This window comes from Vespula vulgaris, chromosome 12 (genome assembly GCF_905475345.1).
Source record: "Vespula vulgaris chromosome 12, iyVesVulg1.1, whole genome shotgun sequence".
NCBI lineage: Eukaryota > Metazoa > Arthropoda > Insecta > Hymenoptera > Vespidae > Vespula > Vespula vulgaris.
Window position 1 is genome coordinate 2,827,501 of NC_066597.1, and position 24,551 is coordinate 2,852,051.

At 30.4% G+C, this 24,551-nt stretch overlaps 2 protein-coding genes and 1 long non-coding RNA gene across 11 annotated transcripts in view; 1 reads left to right on the forward strand and 2 right to left on the reverse strand.

The window, feature by feature from the left end:
- LOC127068247 (pancreatic triacylglycerol lipase-like) overlaps window positions 1–12,469 on the reverse strand; it is a 23,086-nt gene extending 10,617 nt beyond the window's left edge. For 6 of the 8 annotated variants that reach the window (XR_007782880.1, XR_007782881.1, XR_007782883.1 and 3 more), the window contains exons 1-6: window positions 11,946–12,469; window positions 1,449–1,612; window positions 1,150–1,304; window positions 953–1,072; window positions 723–869; window positions 372–600 (exon numbers count right to left, since the gene is read on the reverse strand). Coding sequence is in view for 4 of the 8 variants with exons in the window: in XM_051004172.1 (XP_050860129.1) it covers window positions 372–600; window positions 723–869; window positions 953–1,072; window positions 1,150–1,304; window positions 1,449–1,612; window positions 11,946–11,947 (817 nt within the window). In the remaining 4 variants the exon portion in view is untranslated. Of the gene's footprint in view, window positions 1–371; window positions 601–722; window positions 870–952; window positions 1,073–1,149; window positions 1,305–1,448; window positions 1,613–6,108; window positions 6,281–9,197; window positions 9,626–11,945 lie in introns of those variants that run through there. The other 2 variants (XM_051004171.1, XM_051004173.1) reach the window with 2 other exon arrangements.
- Window positions 12,470–12,613: 144 nt separating this feature from the next.
- LOC127068250 (pancreatic lipase-related protein 2-like) lies at window positions 12,614–21,941 on the reverse strand. 2 transcript variants are annotated; one of them, XM_051004184.1, is made up of 8 exons: window positions 21,333–21,941; window positions 20,622–20,734; window positions 19,244–19,515; window positions 18,837–19,107; window positions 16,465–16,704; window positions 15,908–16,141; window positions 15,098–15,425; window positions 12,614–14,813 (listed from the first exon to the last, which is right to left on the reverse strand). In XM_051004184.1, coding segments are annotated over exons 1-8 (1,566 nt in total). In that variant the 5' UTR covers window positions 21,335–21,941; the 3' UTR covers window positions 12,614–14,707. The 2 variants fall into 2 exon arrangements, with proteins under 2 accessions (XP_050860141.1, XP_050860140.1); XM_051004183.1 differs by having other exon boundaries at window positions 20,622–21,941.
- Window positions 16,575–19,380, forward strand: LOC127068277 (uncharacterized). Its single transcript, XR_007782888.1, has 3 exons — window positions 16,575–16,716; window positions 18,424–18,652; window positions 19,236–19,380. It is a non-coding gene; the product is annotated as an uncharacterized LOC127068277 (long non-coding RNA).
- Window positions 21,942–24,551: the final 2,610 nt, after the last annotated feature.

Consider the following 24,551-nt stretch of genomic DNA (forward strand, 5'->3'; position numbering starts at 1 on the left):
TTTTCTTTCTATTTTCTCTTTTCCAAGATAAAATACAGATGATGATGTTGTACGATGAAATTTCAGTTCCATGAATATGCACAAAGTATATAATAAATTTATTTTCTGCTGCTTACTTCGATGTTATTTGCAATTGTTATACGAATTAATTAACGAATTGAGTTAAACGAATAAAAACATTTTCAATCGATATTCTTTTTCTTATCATTTTCTACAACTAAAAGATAAAATATGCACTGCGGTGAAATTTCGTTTATGATATAGTATTGACAAGATTTGTTTTTTTTTCTTTTTTTTTTTAACGATAAAGTGTTCAGAAAGATGTATACATTTCCTCTTTTTGTTTTTCTCTGGATTTTGGACTCGCCTACCTAAGAAAAATATACTCTTTCCATCCGTATGAATAACGTCGACCAGTTGGGCATCGGTATAATCCAAACGAACGTGACTTGGCATTCCCTGAAAATATGGTTCCGCTGGATCTAAGCCTGTTATTCGACCGATGTTACCACGTAATTTTTCACCAGCATAACCAGCTGTATGGGCACCAAGACTGTGACCTATCAGATGAATATCGTTTGGATCCAATCCGTAGTTGGTCTGTTTTATTTATTGATTTTTTTTTCGTCAAACAAACAAATGTCATTATAACAAGTGCATATATAGATATATAGTAATAACAAAATCATGTTAATATAATTAACAATTGAATTTTTCTTCACCTGCAAGTGTTTTATAAGATGAGCTATTTCTAAGCCTACTAATCTGGTATTGGCAGTAGCTTGAGTATAAAGTGGTAGACTACCACCAGCCCAATCGACCACAATTACATTGTAATCTCCGTGTTTTAACAATTCGTTCCTCATTTCCTAAATATTAATATATGAATATTAATTCGTTTGTTTTTACTTTATAATACTTAAAAAGATATATTATATTATATATTCTATACCTTTACCCAACTGCTAAGTGGTGTATCAATGAAACCATGAATGATGAACTTAGTCTTTCGTTTAGGATCAAAATTGGAATATTTGATAGACTTGTCCTTGGCTACCATCAATACGTGACCCTATGATCATGATTTCATTCGTTTCATTGAATTATACGATTGAAATGTTTAAGATGAAAACTCTTTATCGAACTCACCACGGTTGGATTGTCATTGGTGTAAAGAATAAAGCTGGTGTTGATTACCTCTCTCGGTAAAGGGAATACGTTGAGTGGTCGATGCATCAAGTGATACCAACTTCTGGTTATGTTTAAACAGCCTAATTCATCGTAACACCTTGTTTCGTTCTCGACTGTAAAGTACATAGTATGAATTTTTCAATCGTGATGTCTCGATTATTTTTTTTTATATACTTATTTTTCTTTCTATTCGTTGTTGCTGTTTTTTTTTTTTTTATATACGTAAATGGATTAGATATATAGGAAGTAATATTTACATGGTAACCATGGTATGTTCACTTCGATTCGATCGCTTCTTGCCCATTGAAAAGGGTCCAGGATTCCGGCGGAGCAAAGAGCAGGAGTCAATGCGACGAGGAGCAAAATTGTTACTCCTGCGACCTCGGAGACGTCGTATTTACTCGTATCGCTCCTCCTCATCCTAAGGAAAGAAAAGGACGAATGTTAAATTTCAACCCTTTTCAATTATTTCTTTTCTTTTTTCTTTTTATTTTCTTTAAGTCGTGAGAATTAAGATCTTAGATCAGTTTTGTAGAAAAAAAGCAAAGAATCATATAGATTCTGTAAGAAGTAATAATTTCTTTTTGATTATTTTATTTCCTTTTTAAGAGATCAGAAGATGATACAGATCTTTTAAAAATAGAAATAACATTTCCATTTATTATTTTTTAATATTTCTTTTGATATAAGAATGATTTTCGTTCTATTGCAATTCTTCAAAAGAATATTCACGACGATTCTCTTTTTTGTTTCTTTTTTTTTTTTTCTTTTTAATCAATTTCTTTTATCATAAAAATTATTAGAGTATCCAAAGGAATCAACCGAAAAATTATAAAAATAACTTAGGATCCTTCGTGCAAAAGCAATTATCTCTTTCCAATCCATTTCTTTCATTCATCGTAAAAGTCTACGTACCATTTCGATTTTATTACAGAGGAAACGTTCTTATGGAACTATTAAATTCTGAAAAATAAGCTATGTATCCTTTCTCTTCTTCTTAAAGGAGAGCAGCAACTCTTTTACTTTAAAAAAGAGATCTCAACGAGGATAAGTTCCTTTCGAAAGTGTGTCTCGCGAAATCATTAAAAGAAAACGAAAGAAAATATTATTAAGAAAAAAGAACAAGAACAAGAACAAGAAGAAGAAAAAGAAGAAGAGAAAGACGAAGAAGAAGAAGAGGAAGAGAAAGAAAAAGAAGAAGAAGAAGAAGAGAGATGTTGGAAATTGGCCACGAAATCTCTTGAGAAAAGTGAGAGACTGGTCCTGGACCAGGTTGTGCATTTCACTCGAAGAAGTGAGGGAGAAGGAAGAGGAGGAGGAGAAGGAGAAGGAGGGGTATTCGGGTATTAAATAATCATTATTTCGAAAGTAAGAGTGTAAATATGGCGCCAAAGTAACTCACAATATAGCGTAACACAAAACATAATGTTGTATGGGAGCGAGAAAGATAAAAGATTTGTAAGAGAAGATGATATAGAGAGGGAGAGCGATATATATATACATATATATATACACATATATATATGTACGTGTACGCATTTTATATATATATATATATATATATATATATATATATACACATACACATACACACACACATAATGTGGCCCAGATTCGACGTCCTTCCCTCCGGCAATGTTGTATCACTTCCTGTTTCATCCCCTCTCCCACTTTTTTTTCTTCCTTTTCTCTTTCACTCGATTCTCAACGTCCTTGCTCCTTTCCTTTTCTTCTCCTCTAGTTTCTTTTTTTCTTTGCTTTTTAAAAATATTTTTTTTGTGGTATGCTTCTTTTCTCTCTCTTTTCTTTTTTTTTTAATTTTTTAAGTAAGATGACATTATTTTTTTCTTTTCTTTTTTTATTATTCTTGTGAGAGGCTATGGTATGCGTTTGTCAGAGAAGAAAGTCGTCTAAACGATACACATGGGGAAAGTAGGCTCTCGAGAGAGTATGATAAAACATGGGATCTCGATGTTTGTCTCTCCCTCCCTCCCTCCCTCCCTTCCTTCCTTCCTCCCTCTCTCTCTCTCTCTCTCTTTCTCTTTTTCCATCTATCTCTCTCTCTTTCTGTGACGATAATTTTACAATGATTTCCATTGATCGAGAATTCTGAGATTTCTGACGTAAGCAAATCAACACAGATAATTCAGTTTCTTTCATGAAACTTGATAGATCGTTTCGATGGAACGTTTAATTGCATTAAATTTAGATGATTTATTTGTTGAATGTACGAATCAGTAATTATGAAAATGATATATATATATACATATTTCTTTTTATTTTTTAATTGTTTTGTATTATGGTAATGTAGATCGATTTAATTCAAGATAATTTCACAATTCTTTTCTACATTTTTTTTCTCTTTATTTACTTCACTTTCATAATTACTGTAACATAGATTCATCATGGTCATATTATATAAATGTAAATGTAAATTTACGTAAGATTATAAATTATATGATATATACTTATATATTATATCTATCGTATATTACATATACATGTATTCTTTATTCGTAATAATTATTATATTTCGATGTAATAGAAGAAAGAAGAAAGAAAGAAAAAAGAAAAACAAAAATAACAAGAATAGAAAATAGAAGATTGGATTCCTTTTAACCATTCAGGAAGCGAGCTATTATGGTCATCGTGTTCGAGATTATCGTGTTCGATGAACTAGATAAAAAGAGATATTCGCATAAGTTAGTAAAGTTACTTACATTACGTTGAACCGAATCGAGCAATAGAACTTTTGAAAGTGATCACTATTATGTAAACGACGATATCGTGACGTTTCAACGTTATTATTGATTACCATTGTACAATAATCAAGAAGAGAAAAATAAGCGAGTCTACCGAATTTGATAAAATTACATTAAAATTGAAGTCGACGAGGTTTTTTGAAGAATAGATAAAAAAAAGAAAAAAAAAAAAAGAATTGGATAATTTTCTGTTCGTATTTTTTTCATCTTCGAAAAAAGAAAAAAGAAATTAATATCTTTATTGAATTATCTTTCGAGTATTTTGCGTTAGTTTTTTTTTCTTTTTTTTTTTTTTACCTCCCGTTTTCTGTTACCAAACAAAAAATCATTAACTCGCTGTTACGAGATGAATGAATTAGTTTTATCCAACGTGTCGCTCTTTGTCAGTTGGCGTGAATAATTATGCAGGAAGTTATATGACCGTGTGTATCGTACCATGGAGTTCATACATATATACATATATAATATATATTATAATAAGTATCTAAATCTTTCTTTTAATATAAATTTTTTTTATCTGTCTTTCTCTCTCTCTTTCTCTCTTATTTCAATTATAGCATGCGGAAATCCTTTACGATTCTTTTGAAATTACAGGTAACCTCGAAACATTCTAATTTATTAATCATCACTATTTTCTCTCTCTCTCTCTCTTGTTCCCTCTCTTTTTCTTTCTTTCTCTCTCTTTTCTCGAACTCCCTGTAGAAAGCGAATTACAGAGGAAACGCATTTCTTCGCGTGTTCACGAGTAAATATCAATTTACTCTTTCTCCTTCTCTCGACAAATCTTCGTTTACCTCCCAGAAATGATGTTGTTTCTATCTATCTCTATTTATATATTTATCTATTTCTCTCTCTCTCTCTCTCTCTCTTTCTTTTTGTGTATCTATGTATAATATCAATATTTGAAAGGTAATACATCACTTAGTGTTTAAGATGGTTTCTACTTCAGGAAATACGAATTATTTTCGAATTAACTTCTATTTCTTTTCGATGATATATATTTATATATATAATTTTTTCCCTACTGGCCTTGATCTTTCTTTATCTTTCTTCGAAATAGGAAAATATTAGATCATTATCGAATCATCGTCGTGACCTAGTCCAATCTTCGAGAGAGGAAAGATTAAAAAAAAGAAACAGAGAGAGAGAGAGAGAGAGAGAGAGAGAGAAATATTTTCAAGTATTACTATATAGAAGTGTGACGTAAGTGTACCTTTCTCTCTTTCTCCTTCTCTTTCTCTTTCTCTTTCTCTTTCTCAGTTATTCTGGTCTCCCTTTGGATCTCCATTACGTAAGACGAGTGGCCACAAATTCGTAAGAGACCAACAAAATAAATTTCACCTTATACCCACAAACAACTCGCATTACGTTTACTCTCTCGCCGCAAAGAAACAAGGATCGCGAATCTTCTTACTTGTCGTCTTACGTACAAAACGATCGACTTTTTGTAGTATCGCATTCCAACGTAATGCCTTGATCGTTTATCTAACTATGATGCCTCTTTTCGAATTAGCTCTCTTTCTTTCTCTTTCTCTCTCTCTCTCTTTCTCTCTATCTCTCTTTATCTTGTGAAACGAAAGGTAGAAACTAAAATGATTGGGCGAAAGTTTAAGACGAACGTTTTAATATAATTATATTGCGTTCTTTAGATAATTAGAACAATTTACTTACGAATTTAGATAGTTAGGAACGTTTTTTACGAATATATGAAAGAGATTGTTTCTACTCTTTGTTGATTTTATTCATATATCAAATCGTTCTTGTTCTATAATTTTTTTTTTCCTTTCGTTCTTAAAAGATAAATAAATAATAACGTGTTAAAACAATAGAGAAAATAAAAGAAGTAACCGAAAAGTATTGTATCAATCGTTCAATAAAGATTTGTTATTTTCGAGGGAATAAATAAGTATTACGAATGAAAAAAAAAAAAAAAAAAAAGGAAAAAAGCATTATGTCGAATCGTTCAGAAAATAGTTCACTATTAATATCCCGAGATAATTGAAGTTATACTCCAAACGTATAAAAGATTTTAAAAAGAGAATCGGAATTTTAATGGTTGACCGAGTTTAACTTGTTTTCTCGCAAGCATAAATACTTGCATACCAAAGTATCTCACAAGATGTTATTAAATAAAATTGCACGAGTCATTACGTACCGTATTAGGCTAAGGCGAATGCTTTCGTCTACGTTGGTGGTAGTCTCGTGACTACGATAACGGCTTTGACTTTGAAAACAATCTTGCAAAATATCTAATGCTTCGTATAGTATGTATGTATTTACTAATAATACGTATACTTGAAGGTGAGTATACTTATCTTCTTCATCGAAATAGAAATCATTCAAGTCTTACCAAAGGTGAATGAGTGAAATAAATAAATAACAGAGGTGGGGAGGGAAAGAGAGAGAGAGAGAGAGAGTACGTTCGTGCCGCAACAATGAATTTCCAACGTGCTCGGCCTTTACACTGACCTATATGTCAGACATAACAGAACTCGAATGGCGGACGATAAATCTAGGCGACTTTAATCTGTATAAAGGTATGTATATATACATGTGTGTGTGTGTGTGTGTATGTGTATATATATATAAACTGTCAATTTAATTTATTACTTATGCACAACATTGCCCACTTGCATACCAAAAGTTGCGATTCTTACGAGATATATCGTGTTTTATGTATTATATGTCAATACTCAGCAAAGATAAAGACAGAGAGAGAGAGAGAGAGAGAGAGAGAGAGAGAGAGAGAGGAAGTGAGGTATATGTACATATATTGAAGCCTTTTATGAGAAAGATTGCATAAGATCGTAAACCTATTCTCCATGGAGTCTCTTTAATGCTTGACGAACAAAGAAACCCGTTACTTCTTAGAATCCCTTCGTAAGATATTTAAAATGTACAATATTAATAAGAATTTAATCTGATAGTTAAATTCTTCATGGAAATTTATTTCGATTAGATTTTTTTCTTTTAGAATTTTATATATTATTATGAATATTGTATCATGTGTTTATGCTAAATAGAAAGAGGACGAAATTAATCATGGTTTCGATTCTCGATAATGGAAAAGAAATAGAAATAAAAGAGAAAGAGAGAGAGAGAGAGAGAAAAGGCAGCTCTTCAAAATCAAAATAAATAACTCGTAAAAACGCGAGAGCTATGTGTTATGTTACGTTCAAAGAAGGCAACGTTCTCCATGTGTTTGTCATCGAATCAGTTCGAAAGAATGTTGGCGCTTTCTCGTCGTCATTCCCCTCGTTTTCGTCGTCACGTACGTATACACATGTATATATATTCCGATAGATTAACAGGAAATTTTTACGACAGAATATTCTAACTTTTCTATTACCATTAAGTGTACACGTGCTTACATACGTTAACACATTATAAGTATCGTAGAAAGGATGAGTATTAGAATCTAAACGAGTATTAGAAATCAGTTAGATTCGCGATACAACGTATCGAGAATCTCGTTGGCTTTCAAAGTCAAACGAAATGTTTCTTGTTCATATTTTTTATTAACTTAAAAGGTCTCGAGAATGAGTAATTGATTTTTCGTAATGATCTTTAAAGACTTTTAGCTAATTCAAAAACTTTGCGTAACGTTCTATATCATTTATAACGATATTTCCGAAATGAAGAGATTTTTGAAAATACGTATTTCAATGCGATTTAGAGATGGAATTAGAGAAATATGTTTTTGATTAGGAACGATGTTTCCTGTTTCTAGATAAATATGAATAGATCTAAGTTTTATATCGATTTTTTTATATTGAGTTTCTATTAAGATATTCAACATATTTATATCGTAAAGATCAAACGTGAAAAAGAGAGAGAGAGAGAGAGAGAAATTGTATTTAAAAAATTCAAATCATTTGTTCGATCAGTAGATAGATATAACCATGAACAAAATGGTTAGTGTTACACGACAATGAATGTTATCTGAAGATTATCTTTTATGTGTGTGTGTGTGTTTTTTTTTTCCTTTTAGAATCTAAGAGTTACGTTTCGGAGAAAATCCCACCCATTCCACTTAAGTTTTTTGTTTCATTTTTCTTTCTCGTCTCCTTCTCCTTCTTCTTTTTTAAAGTCATGTTAATTAAGGGAACGATCGAATCGCTTAATTTTCCATCTAATCACGGTTAACAAGCACGTTTTCAATTTAACGAGGTAGCCAAGGCGGAAGTGGCGTGCTGGCATGGCGATCCATAGATGCAGATGCGACTTGTGGCTGCGAAAGTGGTTACACTTGGGAGTTTCTACGTAATGGTCTGTGAGCGAGTGCAACGTCTATCAAAATGTTCCGTTTCGCTTCGTCTCTCTCTTTTACATTTTTCTTTTCTCTCTCTCTCTCTCTTTTTCTCTTTCTTCTTTTTTTTTCTCTCTCTCTCTTTCTCTCTCACTCTTTCTCTCTATCTCTCAAATCAATAATAAATTTCAACTGATATATACGCATATATACTACAATGTAATTTAATCGAACAAAGTAATGAAAAGCTATAATAAACACAAATTTATTATAATTAGAGTCTATGAAAGTTATAATTAATTTCGATCTTCCGTATCTTTTAATCGTCTCTCGGGGAACAAGTCTAAACCGATGTATTATGTACTATGATTATTTGAACGAAGGAAAAAAAAAAGTAAGACATGATTTTTTTTTAATGACACTATAATCTCTTATGGTTAGCGTGAAATTGTTTGTTTCCTTTTTTTTTTTTTTTTTTTTAATTACCATTTTGCTATATCTATTATTTACGAAAAAATTATTGCTATTAATATACTTTATTACTCAAATAAAATTAATCAAAAAGAGCGATAAGAATAAAAAAGTAATATTTCTTATGGAAATTCATTATATTTATGCATTTATCAATAATCGATTTATTGAATTGAGACGTTCAATGATCGAAAATGATGTTTTTTTTCAATTGTATATCTTTTGTTTATGCATGAATTTTTCCAATCTTTCAATCCACTCGTCGATTATAATATTTTTCTTTTTATTAATATCTTACAAAGAAAAACACACACACCAATACACGACCTTCCGATTCGATATGACCTTGACCTTTTCGTCACGCTTTCACGATGTCTCACAGCTCTCCGACGTTTCTCGAAGCCGAGGAAACTAACGTTACCATCTTCCCGATATTCAATGTATTTTTTTTTCTTTCGTAAAGATCATCGAGGATGATCATTGAAGATTCAAACTGATGACTCTAGAAATAATATTGGACGTACCGTGACGTTGTGAAAGGTTTATATCGTGTGCACGTTCTCTTCGAACTATCATTACGAACTTTTCAGGGTTTCCGTTGTAATTTGTGTGTGTGTGTCTGTGTGTTTGTGTATTCATGCATGTAAGTATATACGTATTTATATATATGCGATTCACATACGATTAAAGAGGGAAACTACTACGTTTTCTTACGGAAGTACACACGATCAACTCTCAATCGATAGTTGCATAAGATACGATTAATCTCTACATATATTTATCATTCATTTATTTCATCGATTGGTATTAATTTGTCTAATGATAAAAAAAAAAAAAGACAAAAGAAAAAGAAAAAAAAATTTTCTCACTATCCTGATGAAAATGAAAATTAAATAAGTATATATTCATTTACATAAAATACGAATAGACACAGTTACATAAAATACGAATAATCTTTAGGTATAAATTTATGTAATTATTCGTTTACTCAATCGATTAGTATTTCTTATTCAAAAAAAAAAAGAAAAAAAAAATCAAAAATAATGGAAAAGATAAAATATTTCGTTATTATTTCAAAGAAAAAATTAATATACATTCAAAAGTTCCACAAGATACAAATAATTTCTACAAATATACGGATATATAAATATCATTGACTAAGAATAGATATTTAAATATTTATTTTATTTCACGTATATAACTCTTGCATATAATTATATGATTAATAATGTAAATCCTAAATACATCGATATGTTTAATGACCTCTACGAAAAAGATTAGCAAAAGAAAAGAAAGTATAAAGAAAAAATATCTCATTAATATTTCGAGAAAAATATTAATAAATATTCAAAAATAGGTAAATATTCACAAGATAGAAATAATCTCTACAAATATACGCATATATAAATAACATTAATTATTGATAGATCCTTAAATCTTCATTTTATGCTATATACATAATTCCTAATCGTGTGTAATTACATGATAAATAAAATCCTAAATATTTTAAAAAAAGAGAAAAAAAAACAGAAAGAAAGATCAAACATTCCGTTATTATTTCAATAAAAAAATTAATAAATATTCAAAAATTTCACAAGATACGAATGAACTACAAATATATGGATATACAAATTTCATCAATCATTGATAGATAATTAATTGTTCATTTTATAATACGTATATAATTCTCGTATATAATTACATAATAAATAATATGAATCTTACATACTTTTTTGTTTGGATGATCTCTACAAACAAAAAAAATTTTAAGAAAAAGAAAAAAACAAACAAATAAAAGAGAAGAAAATTGATATTCTCGTCGCAGGATGTCATTCTCTACTTTTTTTTCTTTTTCTCATTTTTTTTTTTTTTTTCTTTTTTATATACTTTTATTCTTCAAGAACAAACGATGAAAGAAGGAAGGAAGGAAACGATTTGCACTTAACGAGTCAGTTTGCGAGTCGTCTCGCGTGCTGCTTGCCGATATAAAAGCGCTTCCTAGTTCGTGAGTACTTGGAAACATTGTAGATATTTCTCTTCGATAGTACCTTCGATTCGAATCGTTTGATTTTGTACATACCGATTCAAAAAAAAATATATATATATATATATATATATATGCCTTTTTTACGGATATATACATATATACTAAATAATATTGTCATTTTTTTTTTCAATTGAAAAGAAAACAACGATCCTTCTAATTTCTCTCTCTGTCTCTCTCTCTCTCATGAAATTGAAAAAGAAAAGAAAAGAATTTATATATATTAAATTAAATAAATCAACTTGGAAATGTAATATATAAATATGTTTCACATACATACGTATGTAAATACTTATATATATATAAATGTATATAGGTGTGTGTATATATATATATATGTTATTAGATTCATTTAGATATCGATGAAAAACCTGTAACGAAGCGCTTTTAAAAGTCACTCGATAAATGTAAAAGCGTTTATATACGCCTACGTAGATTCGAGTTGCTTGTCCATGGAGAAAGTTCGCGTACTAGCCTATAACGTTACACACACATACACACGCACATACATATACACACATATTACGTATCCTCGTATACACATACATCTATATATATATATATATATATATATATATATATATATATATATATATAAAATATAAACGTTCCCAAAAGTTATCGATATCATTTTCGAGAGACAATTTATTTTTATGTAACTAAACAAATTAAATGAAATCAACACGTGTATCTTTAGGTGTCTCTTTTCCATTTTCTTTTTCCTTTCGTTTTTCTTTTTTTTTCCTTTTCTAACAAACGAAATAAAGTACAAAAGAGAGAATGAGATAAGACGAGTCAAGCGTCACGATATGAACGCAATACCGTACGAGATTCGAATGGAAATTTTGTTGCGTGTGAAACGTGACAAGGGTGACCAAAAAGAAGAAGAAGAAGAAGAAGAAGAAGAAAGAAAAAAGACAAAATAAAAAGAAAAGTCCAAGAAAAAGAAGAAAGAAAACACGAGCGTACGATATCGTTCGTATGGTAACAAACGTCATCCATAGTGTTACAGTTACAACATGTAAAGTGTCCGAGAGGACCGATTACCTCATTGATTATCTACACCTCTTTAACTCGTATACGTTAATATTGGTAAGACGATGATTAGAAGATAAGTGCAACGAAATGAAATAAAATAAAATAAGAAAAAATAAAATAAAAATAAAAAAAAAAAAAAATAAACATAAAAATGAAAATATGTTATATCGAACAATATAGACGGACTCACATTTTCGAAAATGTTCCTTCATATCACTGCTGTGCTGCTGTTTCCTTTTCCTTTTTTTTTTGTTTCTTATCGATCCATTGTAAAGTTTCTTCGTAACATATACATATTTATATATATATATGTGTGTATATATATATATATATATATATATATATATATATTTTAATTCAAGCCACTTGTTAAAATCGTTAATAACTTTTTGAAGAATGTAATTCACGTCACGTGATTAATAATTATCGATCGTACATAACGATTCAAAAAGAATTGAATTTTTTTCCTTCTTTCGTTCGTTATCTCTTTACTTTACTTTTCTTTCTTTTCTATTTCTCTCTTTCTCTCTTTCTCTCTCCCTTTCCTTTTCTTTCTCTCTCTTTAATTCGGTTGCTCTCGAACTGTCCGATTAAATTCGTTTCTCATTCGGGAGGCACCGATCCGAGGCGAAAGAAAACGTGGCCGGGATCGAGAACGTAAAAGAGACGAAACGTTTTGCACGGTGAGAGGCCGATACTCGACTGCTCGTCGAATGTACAGCGGATTCCACTTGCTCCGGAATATTTTGCCCACCACTGTTGTTAGTATACAGTGAAGTAGGCAGGTAGATGGTAGATAGGTAGGTAGGTAGGTAGACAGGTAGATAGGCAGGTAGGTAGATAGATAAATAGCACACCTAGTCTCAACATAGTTCATCAGTTCAATTCAACATGGACATAGATTATCAAACACAGTTATAGTTTATACGTAAAACAAATTTTCACACGCTTTCAAACTGATCTATGTATGTATGTATGTATGTATGTATGCATGTATGTATGTATATTGTTTATTTATTTTTTAATCGTTTATTACCACGATACAAACATCGACGTCAATTTGTCGATTCTTTACTTATAAGCAATAACAATTTTTCTAATGAGAAAATATTTGGACTTAAACTGACCTATTTATTTTTTATTCGTTTATTATCACGACACAAGATTGCGAATTATTTCCTTATACGCACGTAAGTTTTATAATAAGAAAAACTTGAGCTTGCGTTTTAATTTATCTAAATATATTATCTATTTATTTACTATTTGTTTATTAGCTCGATCCAACATGGACATCAGTTATGAACTGTTCGATATGTGTTTGTACGTATGTGTGTATGTGTGTCCGTATGTACGTATGTACGTATATACATATGTATGTAAATTTTCTATTAAGAAAAACTTGGTCTTGTATTAAAATGACCTAGATAATTGTCTATTCATTCACTATTTGTTAATTTATTTACTAGAAGGGAATTCAATCGATTTACATACCAATCTAGAACAGTCGCAATCATTTTTGTTTTTTTTGTTTTTTGTTTTCCTTTTTTGTTCTTTTCATTCTTGACTTCTCTTCTTTTTTTTTTTCTAATCAAGTTTATCGGTCACTGTCGATAGACTCGTACCTATATATCTACAAGTTGGACTACGTAATATTGGCATGTATATAATCAGACATAAAATAAACAAATTCGACACCGACGAGACGTGTCATTTTATTTTTCCTAATCAGAAATGATAATATAATGATTATGTGTATAAGTAAAAAAAAAAAATGTTAACAATTTTTAATTTGAGGAAAATGTGATAGAAATTGTTACTAATCGTTAAACTTCTCATTATCACGTTAAGTGATATAATAGAATTAGAAAGTAAAACACACAGATATTTGTCTTTCGATTAGGATCATTTAGAACAATAATTGAACAGAAAATATCTAACTAATCGTTACATATCTTATCTCATTTTAAATATTCGAACGATTATGTAATATAATAAGATCAGAAAGTAAAATGTGTATTTAATATTTAATACTACGATTAGTATCATTTAGAAGAAATAATTCGAATGTCATTCGAAAATCTCAACGATCTCTTGTTTCTTTTATTTGTTGAAAGAACGTACTTATTATCTTTATGAAAATGATGATATTATCGTTAAAGTGAAATGAATTTTATAAGAGAATTGTTTTTTTATTTCAAATTAGATTTATCTATTACTTAGAAGTGTTTTTCCTGATTTAAAAATTAATAAATTTCTCTTCCTTTAATTTTTTAGTAGATAGATAGATTAGATAGACAGATAGATAGATAGATAAATAGATAGTAGATAGATAGATAGATAGATAGATAGATAGATAGATAGATAGATAGAGGGAGAAAATAAAAAGAATGAAGAGAGTTATAATCGCAAATGATTGGATTAATAGTCTTCGATTTACCGGTCACGCATGAAAGTGAGTGCCAAGGTGAAAGATACACGTGTGCATAATGACAGTGAAAGGATTAGATTCATTCGTGTATTAAAGTTGGTACCACTGATCATTCAGCGAAACTAACTCTATTACATGCGTTTAATAAAAGATGTGTATGGCTATGTGTGTGGTGTTGTGTGTACGTGTGAGTATATATATATAGAGAGAGAAAGATATACATATATATATGTGTGTGTGTGTAGAATATATAGAGAAAAGGATGAGGAAGAAGAATAAGAAGAAGAAAAAGAAGAAGGATGAGATGATACATAAGGAAACTGATGAGAGTACCTTGACGACTTGTATGGATCGTCGAGCAATAAATTAAGCTTGGCGAAAATATATCCTAGTAGATTGTAGCGAGAGTTGAGATTAATCGTATGATCAGATCATTTTTCTTCTTATTATTTTTCTTCTTTTCTTTATTTTTTTTTTCTTCGTTGTTGTTGTTGCAATAACTCATAAGGTGATTTTGAAGATGGTCAAGTTGAAACTACGTTGGTATTGGTGTTGCCACAATTTTCTACTGTTAAAATCTTTGGCTCGTTTGCTATTAGCGTATTTGTCTCGTCTGGACAGACCGTGATTCTAAAGAAAAAAAGATAATTATTACGATTATATATATATATATATATATATATATATATATATATATATAGTACTTTACGTTTAATGTTTTAAAAATTACTATTAAAAAAAAAAAATTAGGTTTAATTTTCTTTAATAAAACTGGAAAGTTAATTTGAGATATTATTCTTTAGTAATAATATAAATAATATACTGTTTAAAAAGATTCGATCAATCATATGAACAAAGAAAAATATCGATAGATCCATAGATCGATTGTAAAGAAATTATCAAGTAGTACCTACCCGTGATCAAATTCGAGATTATCGACCGTCAATGAATCGATATAAGCACGAGGTGTATGAAGAAATCTCCATGTTAAAGGATTGAACATAGAAGTCTGATATTCCCAAGTGATTTCAACAGATTCTGGTTTGCCTATTACATCGCCAGGTAAAACAATTTTATGTACACTACCAGGCTCATAATATTTCGAATTAGGACTCAGTTTCATTTTCTCTGTTTGTTTTCCATTAGCACTGATCACTCTAATGACAAACATGCCTACTTCTCCGCCATAACTTAGACTCTCGTTCGTTTTCGAAATATTTATTGTTACGCGATAATGTGCCTCTGAAAAATATTGAAATATCATTATATATAACAATAGATCGTAATAGATCATTATTTGGACAATAGATATTGCATGTAATTAAAAACATTCCATTAGGAATGATTTTTAGAATCATTTTCTTTTTCCTTCTATTACATTGTAAAAATTTTAAATTATTTCGTCAGATTGTAAATAAAGTTGGAATCAAAAAATTTGTCTCAAAAAACTTGGAGGAATAATTGTTATAAAGAAAAAATAAAATCATTAAAAAATTCTTGGCTTTTCGTATATCATAGAGAGAAAGAGAGAAGAGAAATTTATTATATTGGGCGTTCCAAAATATTGTTTTATAAATTCTAATCTCAGAAACGCGACATTTTTGAGAAAAATCGTTCGGACGAGTGTTATCCGATTTCAGGGATGAGACATTATGACATCTTTTTCTTTTTTAGTCGAAGATTTCAAAGTCATTTCTAGGTCATATGTGAAAGAAATTACTAACTACAAAACGGCTTGTCCGAGCCTGTCATCAAGAAAACGGAAGCATGATAATTCCCAGGTTGTGCGTCCAGACCAAATCTAGGACAATATTGATCGACGCAATCGAAACAAGTACCCTCTTGAAATTTATCCCAGGATGTACAGGGAACCGCTATGAAAGGACAATTAGTGTTGATGCTTTCGATGAAATACTCGTAACTTCGAATATGATTGCATCCTAAGAACCTCTTGATACCTTCAGAAAAAAAAAAAAACAGTAATTATGATTATAATGTATGGAAAAAGAAAGAAACATAAAAAAAGAGAATAATAAAAATGTATTAGATAATAGGATATTCGTATCGACACAAGAGAAATAATTGAAGCAAATAAATTAATTACAATTATACAAAAAAATATATATATATAATATATATATTTTTCTTTTAAACTAGAAAGAAGAATGATTATATTATTTTTAATAAAAATAACAATAATACGATAAATATTAAAAAGATATTATTCGAATGGTTAGCAAATGCCTATGTAACTATTAATTAATTACAAAATATGACTGACCACGAAAGAAACTACCACGTTCCAAGGTGATCGAATTGAGTACACCCTCGTTGCAACCAGGTTGATTGCGACCACCATTTGGATAAAAGTCGATATGGCCAACCGGTTGAGTAATACCAAGGCCACCGCTGATAAATGGATTACAATCGGTGTGAATTGCTGTCACGAACATTGCGTCGGTTGGATCGAGTCGTACCATAGGCGAAGTATTGCTGAAGTGTGGCTCTGCTGGGTCGAGGCCTTAAAGACAACGTAAGACAAACAATAATTATTAGCAATATATATATATATATATGTGTGTGTGTGTCATTATGAATCGTACATAAGTACAAAAGTACGCGCAATGATTACGTTAATGGATTGTAAAAAAGAAAAGGAAAAAGAAAGAAAAAAAAAAGAAACTCGAAATTTCGTCATTTAAGAAAGTTCTTTCGTTCGTTCGACAAATAACCGTGTTGTTTATTATAATAATTCGCATTTTATGTAAATGATCCAAGATAGTTAATTAATAAATGTAATTTTTGTTTTGTTCTTTTCTCTACTTCTCTTTCTCTCTTTTTTCAACTTTCTCTCATAAAAGATTGTGTTAAGTTCGCGAGTTAATTTATGAACGAATCTCGTTACTATTTTTGCGAATTTTTGTTCTTTCTTTCTTTTTTTTTTCTTCTTCTTCTTCAGTAACAACGAAAATATCCTCACGTAAGAGTTACACGATAGTTGCGCGCGCGTGTTTCGTCGTAACATCGTCGTATCCAAACTACGAAATGCGTTATTACTTCTGACATTGCGTAAAGAAGGAAGTGTGATTTTTTTCGTGTATATGTAAAATTAATTTCGCATATGCTTTGTTAAAGAAAGTTACGTGTTTTTTATGATAACAGGAAAGAAAAAAAAACAAATTATAATGATATGTATATATATATATATATGTATATATATATATATATATATATTCATTAATAAAAATATATACATAGTTATTTATCAATTAATTATAATGATAAATAATTTAACATCTCCATTTTTTTTCTCTCTGCAATTCATTGATATAATGAAAACAAAGAAAAAATAATTGAAAAAAAATAAAAATAACCGTCAAAAAAAAGAAAGAACAAGGAAATAGACTAATTGTTAAAAGAAAGTAAAAAAAGAAAAAGAAAGGAAGTTCAATGGTCTTTCATTCAGGATAGAAGAATTCGTAAAGGGACACGATACCTCAAATACGTCCTACTATCCTGGTATTTCCCGATGGGATCGATAGCTTACGTAATAATAAAGCTGAAGAATTTTTTCTTTATTATCAATGGAGGTCACACCATACGTATATCGATCGATCGGTTTTGTTGTTACCACAAAAAAAAAAAAAAAGAAATCGAACACCAAACACATAAATATATATTTCTCGTCGAAACCTTGAAGACTACTTTTACTTTCTTTTTTCCTTGCGATATATATATATATATATATTTTTCTCTATTCGCAGGACTAAAAGCATGCATAACCTCGTTACGCGATTAGATTTGTATGTTACATAATTTTTTTTGCACGGTTACGCAAATGGAAGATATTTTTCTTTTTCCGTTCTTTTTCTTGCTGTAAATATGCACACTCATATATAATATATACACACGTACGTACGTACATACGTACGTAAATTCTAAAGAGTAAAAGAGAGAGAGAGAGAGAGAGAGAGAGAGAAATCGTTAAATATTTTTAATTTCATTTATCTTCGCGTATTCATAAAGATTTCAAATGATTTCCTCGGAATGACTTGGATGACCTTTTGACTCAAGAAAAAGAGAAAGAGAGAGAGAGAGAGATTGGCTTTCTATCGTTTATTATATATTCTAAAAATGAATCGAAGAAGATAGATATAGACATAAAAAGAGAGAAAAGAGAGCGGACAAAAAACGTCAGAGAGGTAAAAGCAGGTCGTCCAAAGGTTCTCTTCCTTCATAGCTGTTACCCTGATCGGTTGGGATTCGATCGGCCATCTTCGTATGTCTCCGGAGTGTCGACGGACCACGTGTCTGCGAAGAGATGAAGGATACGAGTTCGGGATCGTTCGGGTTACGCACGAACGAATGAACGAACGAACGAACGAACGGACGAACGAACGAACGAACGGACGAAAGAACGAAAGAACGAACGAACGAACGAAAGAACGAAAGAACGAAGTATGATGATCGTAAGTGTAGTAACAAAGTTGTTGACTTTGAAAAAGAGAGAGAAAAAAAATGCGCATCAAAGATGGCGACAACTATCGAATTTTTTTTCTCCCGTTTTTCTTTGGTCTTTTCTTTTTTGATTTCTCCTTTTCTTTTTTTATTTTCCACGTCGTAAGTTCAACTGGCCCGTGTTTCTTTTCTAACCTGTTATCCTTCCCAAAATATGACGATAACGTAGCCTCAGCGTATAACCAACGTAACCAGCTGTATGCGCGCCAAGACTGTGTCCAATAATGTGCATCTTCGTTGGTAAAATTTTACCAATATTTATTAATTGTGCTGCCAATCGAGCTGTCATAGCACCGACCAATCTCGTATTGGCTACTGCTTGTGTATATGGCGGACCTGCTCCACCTATCCAATTTACGATTAAAATGTTGCAATCTTCTCGCAATAATAATTCATTCAGTGTCCTCTAAAAGATTATTCGATTAGAATTATTAATTAAATGGTTCGAGAAGAAAAAAGTTTAGAAGTAGAAAATGTTTGAATCGACTCGATTGTGGATTTCTGTTTTTTTTTTGTTTTTTGTTTTTTATTTAGATACTCACCATTACCCAGGTGTCATCACCGTTGTCTAAAAATCCATGTATAATGAAGTAAAAAGTGTTTTCTAATCGAAACGGTGCACTCTTGATCGTATCGAAATGATCGATCTTCAATTCGTGCGGTTGATCTATGTAGTCACGTGTGTATAGTAAATAATGTGGATTGATACTATCTGGTCGAGCTGGAAACATCGAAACTGGACGATTTTCGCCTGACCATGGTGCACCGATGTAGAAACATCCATAGGGTTCGTAACATCTCCACATGTACCATTCTAAACAGATAAATAAATCAACAAACATAAATAAAATTAAGATGATCGAAATGATATAAAAACTACATCGATATTGTATCAAGTAATACAACTCTATTCCTTTTTCAATCCCAATCTCTACATTAATCATTCTGAATGAAATAAAATAAGGTATGACCTTCGAAATAATGTAAAAAAACAAATCATGAGTATAGATTAATTTTAGTAATTACAAACGTAATAATTGTACGAACTTTTTGTCGTAATTCTAAAACCATAAATTAGAGGAGATCCGACTTATTAATAACGCCTGTAAAATATCATAATTCTTAAACGATCTGTACGACGGTCTATCATTCAACTGGGGATCAAAAATACAAAAAAGTAACAAAAAATGTGTGTGTAATAAATCAATTTGTATTAATTATAATTTGTTAGATATTACAAAAAAAATACAATTTTTTGATAACCGATTAAATTTATATTACACATACGTATAATCGTTCTTTTTCGTTATATTTATTTGTACATGTGTGAATAGATATATGTATATATATATATATACATATATATAAATAAAAAAATTTTTAAAGGTACATACACACTATTATTTACTATTAAATTAAGATCCGAAAGAGACAAAAAACGTAATTCGACCCAGGAGAGGTTATCAATACTGTTATCAGTATCTCTTTACGTCATTTTACCAGTTGAATACAGTTATATGTATGAATATAACTATCCATGTTTTGTCTATTCGTTGTTAAATTAGCTATATATATATATGCTAATTTATATATCCCTATGTACACACCACACACATATATATATACACTATTGTATAGTTAAAAAGCATTGTACCATGTGACTTTATCCGAATTTTCTATGATAATTAATACTTTTATTTTCAATAATATATATATATATATATTGTTATTAATAACGATTAAATAAATTTTCTTCGATAATAATTAGTAATGTAATTTTATATGTTTATTGTTATTAACAATGAAGACGATATTCGTGATATAATATTTGGGATTAATTTCATTGAATTAGAAAAGTATAGTTTCGATTTTGTTTAAAACAATTATGTCGTATTTTAAAATCATTAAAAGCAGACTTACGATCTTCGAATTCGAATTTATTTTCCTCTTCTTCCGGCGAAAGTGTTGTCGTAGTTAAATTAGAAAAATCACTAGGATCATCGAGCGAACTTAATTTTTCTTGTTCAGGTAGCCTGGACATAATATTGGCTGTATAAGTTAGCACTAACAGAGTTTCGTTGAGAAACATTTTCGTTTATATATTAAATATATTTCCACGATTCGTTGCATTTAACGCGCACTAATAATTAATTAATTTATTTATTCATTTATTAACGCCTTGCAAACATTTTCATCACTTTTTTTTCACTCGTGTCACTTACGTCAAATACAAAAATCATGCGTGTATATATATATATATATATATATATATATCGAGTCTTAATGTAGGATTACTAGTATTGTAATTATTATAGTAAAAGGTCGAGAAACGATTAATAATGAAAAATCGATTGACGCAAATTGCGATAAATCTTCAAGAGGCACATGCGCGCACAAAGAAAACAAAAACGAGAAGAAAAGAAAACGATAAATTACAAACGAAGTAGCGTTTCACTTCGTTCTATGAATTGATACATAGATGAATTATTTAAAAAAAATCGTCTATGTATATAAAAAGCTTATACCGACGTCGAGAATCAATTAGTGTTTATGTTAGATAAGTTCACGATCAAGGTCGAACTATAAAAATCGTAAAAAGATTAAGAAGTTTTTTCCCTTTCGTTTAATTACATTTCTTTAATTTTCCTTTTTGTTCTTCTTTATCTTTCGTTTTTTATTCTCTCTGATTTTTATTGAAATTATTTAGTTAACGTTAAAATTTCTGCCGGACGTCACAACTGATCAAGAAACCGTCACAAACTGATAACTTGGAATTTCAGTGAGGTTCGACTTTATTCCTTCAGTATGCCCCACTACTATTCTATTTTCTTTCTTTTCTTTCATATTTCTTTTACTCTACTTGAGTGCGTACGTCCGTGTACATATTTACGTCTACATATAACAAGAATGATAAACTCGAGACGGACTCAAGAGTCCAGACATCTCGACTTTCTACATAAAGTATTATTTTCATGGAAACCAAGACTTGGAGTCTGAACTGTATCACATGAATGAGTTCAAAAGAGCCGCCCTTTTTTTATCTTCCTCCCTTTATTTTCATTGTCGCGTGGGTTCAAATAAATTGATCCAATTAATTTCGTTGCTTTAATTAGTCGTACAAAAAAGAAACTGAGGTCGAGCCTACTTGGCTTCTTAAATTGTTTTTTCTCTCTTTTCCCTTCGCTTTTTTTTTTTTTATTTTATTATACATATAAGCTTTTCGGTATTTCAATCATGTTTTGTAAGTATTATAAGAGAAATAAGATTTTATTTTCTTCTTCCTTTTTCTTTTTTATATATATATTTCTTAATATAATATAAATTATTGCACGTACTTTGATATTAATTTCAATGACAAGTAAAGTTTTTTTAATAGTAATATCTAAATATTTCAACAATAAACGAGGATCGTTTAGTTAATCGAAAACGAATATTGGAGAATATTCGATTGATTTAGAAAAAGAAGAAAGAAAAAAAAAAGAAGCAATTAGAAAAATTACGAAGAAATACTCGACAATTACTCGAAATAAATTCGTTTGCTGAAAGAAGACAGAAATGGTTTCCGATCGATGTCGGGTAGGTTGGCCTAACAGAAAATAGTAGGTAATCGATGAATGACACAATGGGGTGCCATTGAACACCGGTTTGAGTAGGACTCAGCATCCCTATATGTTGCGAATCAACCCTCTTTTTCAGCCCTCCCCTTCCCCTTCTCTCCCTTTTTCTATCTATCCCAAATGATCCTCTTCAATGAACGTAACAGCCTAATACTTTGCACCCCTAACGTGTATTCACGATTGGTCTAAAACTCAGGGGTTGCGAAGAGAGTTAGTTGAAACGAGTTAGGAGAGCTACGTTGTTAAACACGGGTAGGTGAAACGAAGTACATACATATGTATATAGGTAGATATATACGTATATCCTAACTCCTCTGAATTTCTGTAGGCTTGATAAGGGAATCGTAAGAGTGTCGTATCGTGATTACTCGTGAACATTTTGATTGACAGCTACGCGTGGAATCGATTCTTCTCTTTTCTTTTTTCCTTTTTTTATCTTCTATTTCTTTTTTTTTTTTTATATCGCAAAGATAATGATAAACGATTCGTCGGATCGAAAAAATATGATGGTTCTGTACGATCAAGTAATAAATAGAAATAGTGATTGATCCGAGTATAATAATAATGATGATGATGATGATGATGATGATGATGATCGATAGATACTTTATAAAAGAAATAAATTCGTATGTATTTGAGAAAGAACGATTGCAAGTTCTCTAATGATGACGATGAAGAATTTCATAGACTACTTAATTTAGTTACCGATGCTGCTATTATTGCTGATGATGGTGATGATGGTGGTGGTTGTGGTACTGGTGTTGGTGCTGGTATGGTACTGATACTGATGCTGGTGCTGGTGCTGCTGTTACTGTTACTGTCTTTGTTCAGCAGCTTTAAAAGGCCTATAAGACCCTTGAAAGACTCCTTGCGTTCTTTGTTAGCCTGTTACACTGCCCTATCCAGTCCCCATTCATTTACATGCGTGTCCATGCAAACCCGACCTTGAAGTACTGCGAACTGCTCTATCGTGATACGTTGTGTGCTATATACATATATACCAGATACGTTGAGATCGTTTAATGGGCATTAGAGATCGACGGACAAAGGGAAATTGGCTCGACTATTCGTTGATAAATGATATTTGTTTGGTACGATATAATACTGTAAAAAAAAACAAAGAAAAAATGAAGTAATAAAAAAATAAAAAAGATAAGCAATTAAAAACGAAAAAAAAAAAGAATGTACTCAACTGGACCGGACTCTGACACACTAAATAAATATTATACTTTGATAATGCGTACAACGGAACTTGATTTAATCGGTACATAATGATGCGTCAGAGATAATTCTTAAGAACGCTTTACAAACATTATTTATTTATACTCTTGTATAGTTAAACAAGAAACGATAATATTAGCCGATATATTTTTCTATATAAAATATCGACTTAATCAACATTTGCTTTTAATTATTTCTTCGTGACGTTGATTATTTTTTTGTAGATAATAAAATTATCAATTTTTTCGTTACTGAAAAACATTAATTGTATGTTATTAATTTATAACAATGATCAGAGAGAGAGAGAGAGAGAAAGAGAGGAATTCATCATCGATGAAATTATTCTTAGATATTGATAATCGATGGAACATTTTCAAAAGCTCTGGAATATTTTCGAAATTCTATATTTATTATCTAAACGTCATATATATGTATATATATATACACACGTGCATATGTATATAAACCAAATGATTACGAACGTATGATTCGAGCAAAAGAAGTTATTTAAATTAAAAAACAAAACTCAATGCTAGTGTTTTGCAATAGTATATACATATACATACGAATATTACATAATTATTATAATTATATATACATTCGTATAATAATAAATTTAACTGTCGTAAAAATTATCTTGAATAGGCTAATATAAAAAATATATATACTCTTAGATAAATTTTATGGTTCACGATTTAATTATGATGAATCTAATTCTATGGGAAATTATGTTTGTATTCGAAGTGTCTTTCGAAGAATCTCGAAGGGCATGTGTTAAAGTCGAACCAATCCTTTCTTCATGGTTTCCTAGTAAAAGTGCGTAGGCGTATGCCCTTTAGGGAGTAACAGACCCAGGACACCCATAAAAGGGCTGCCACGTTCTTCGAAGACCCCTTACCATGGAATTTCGGCGTTGCTTCATCTCAACGTCTTCATGGGTTCCTGTTGCTTACATTTATCTTTAAATCAGTACCAAGCAATCTGCTAAGATCCCAACCCTCTTTCCTCCATT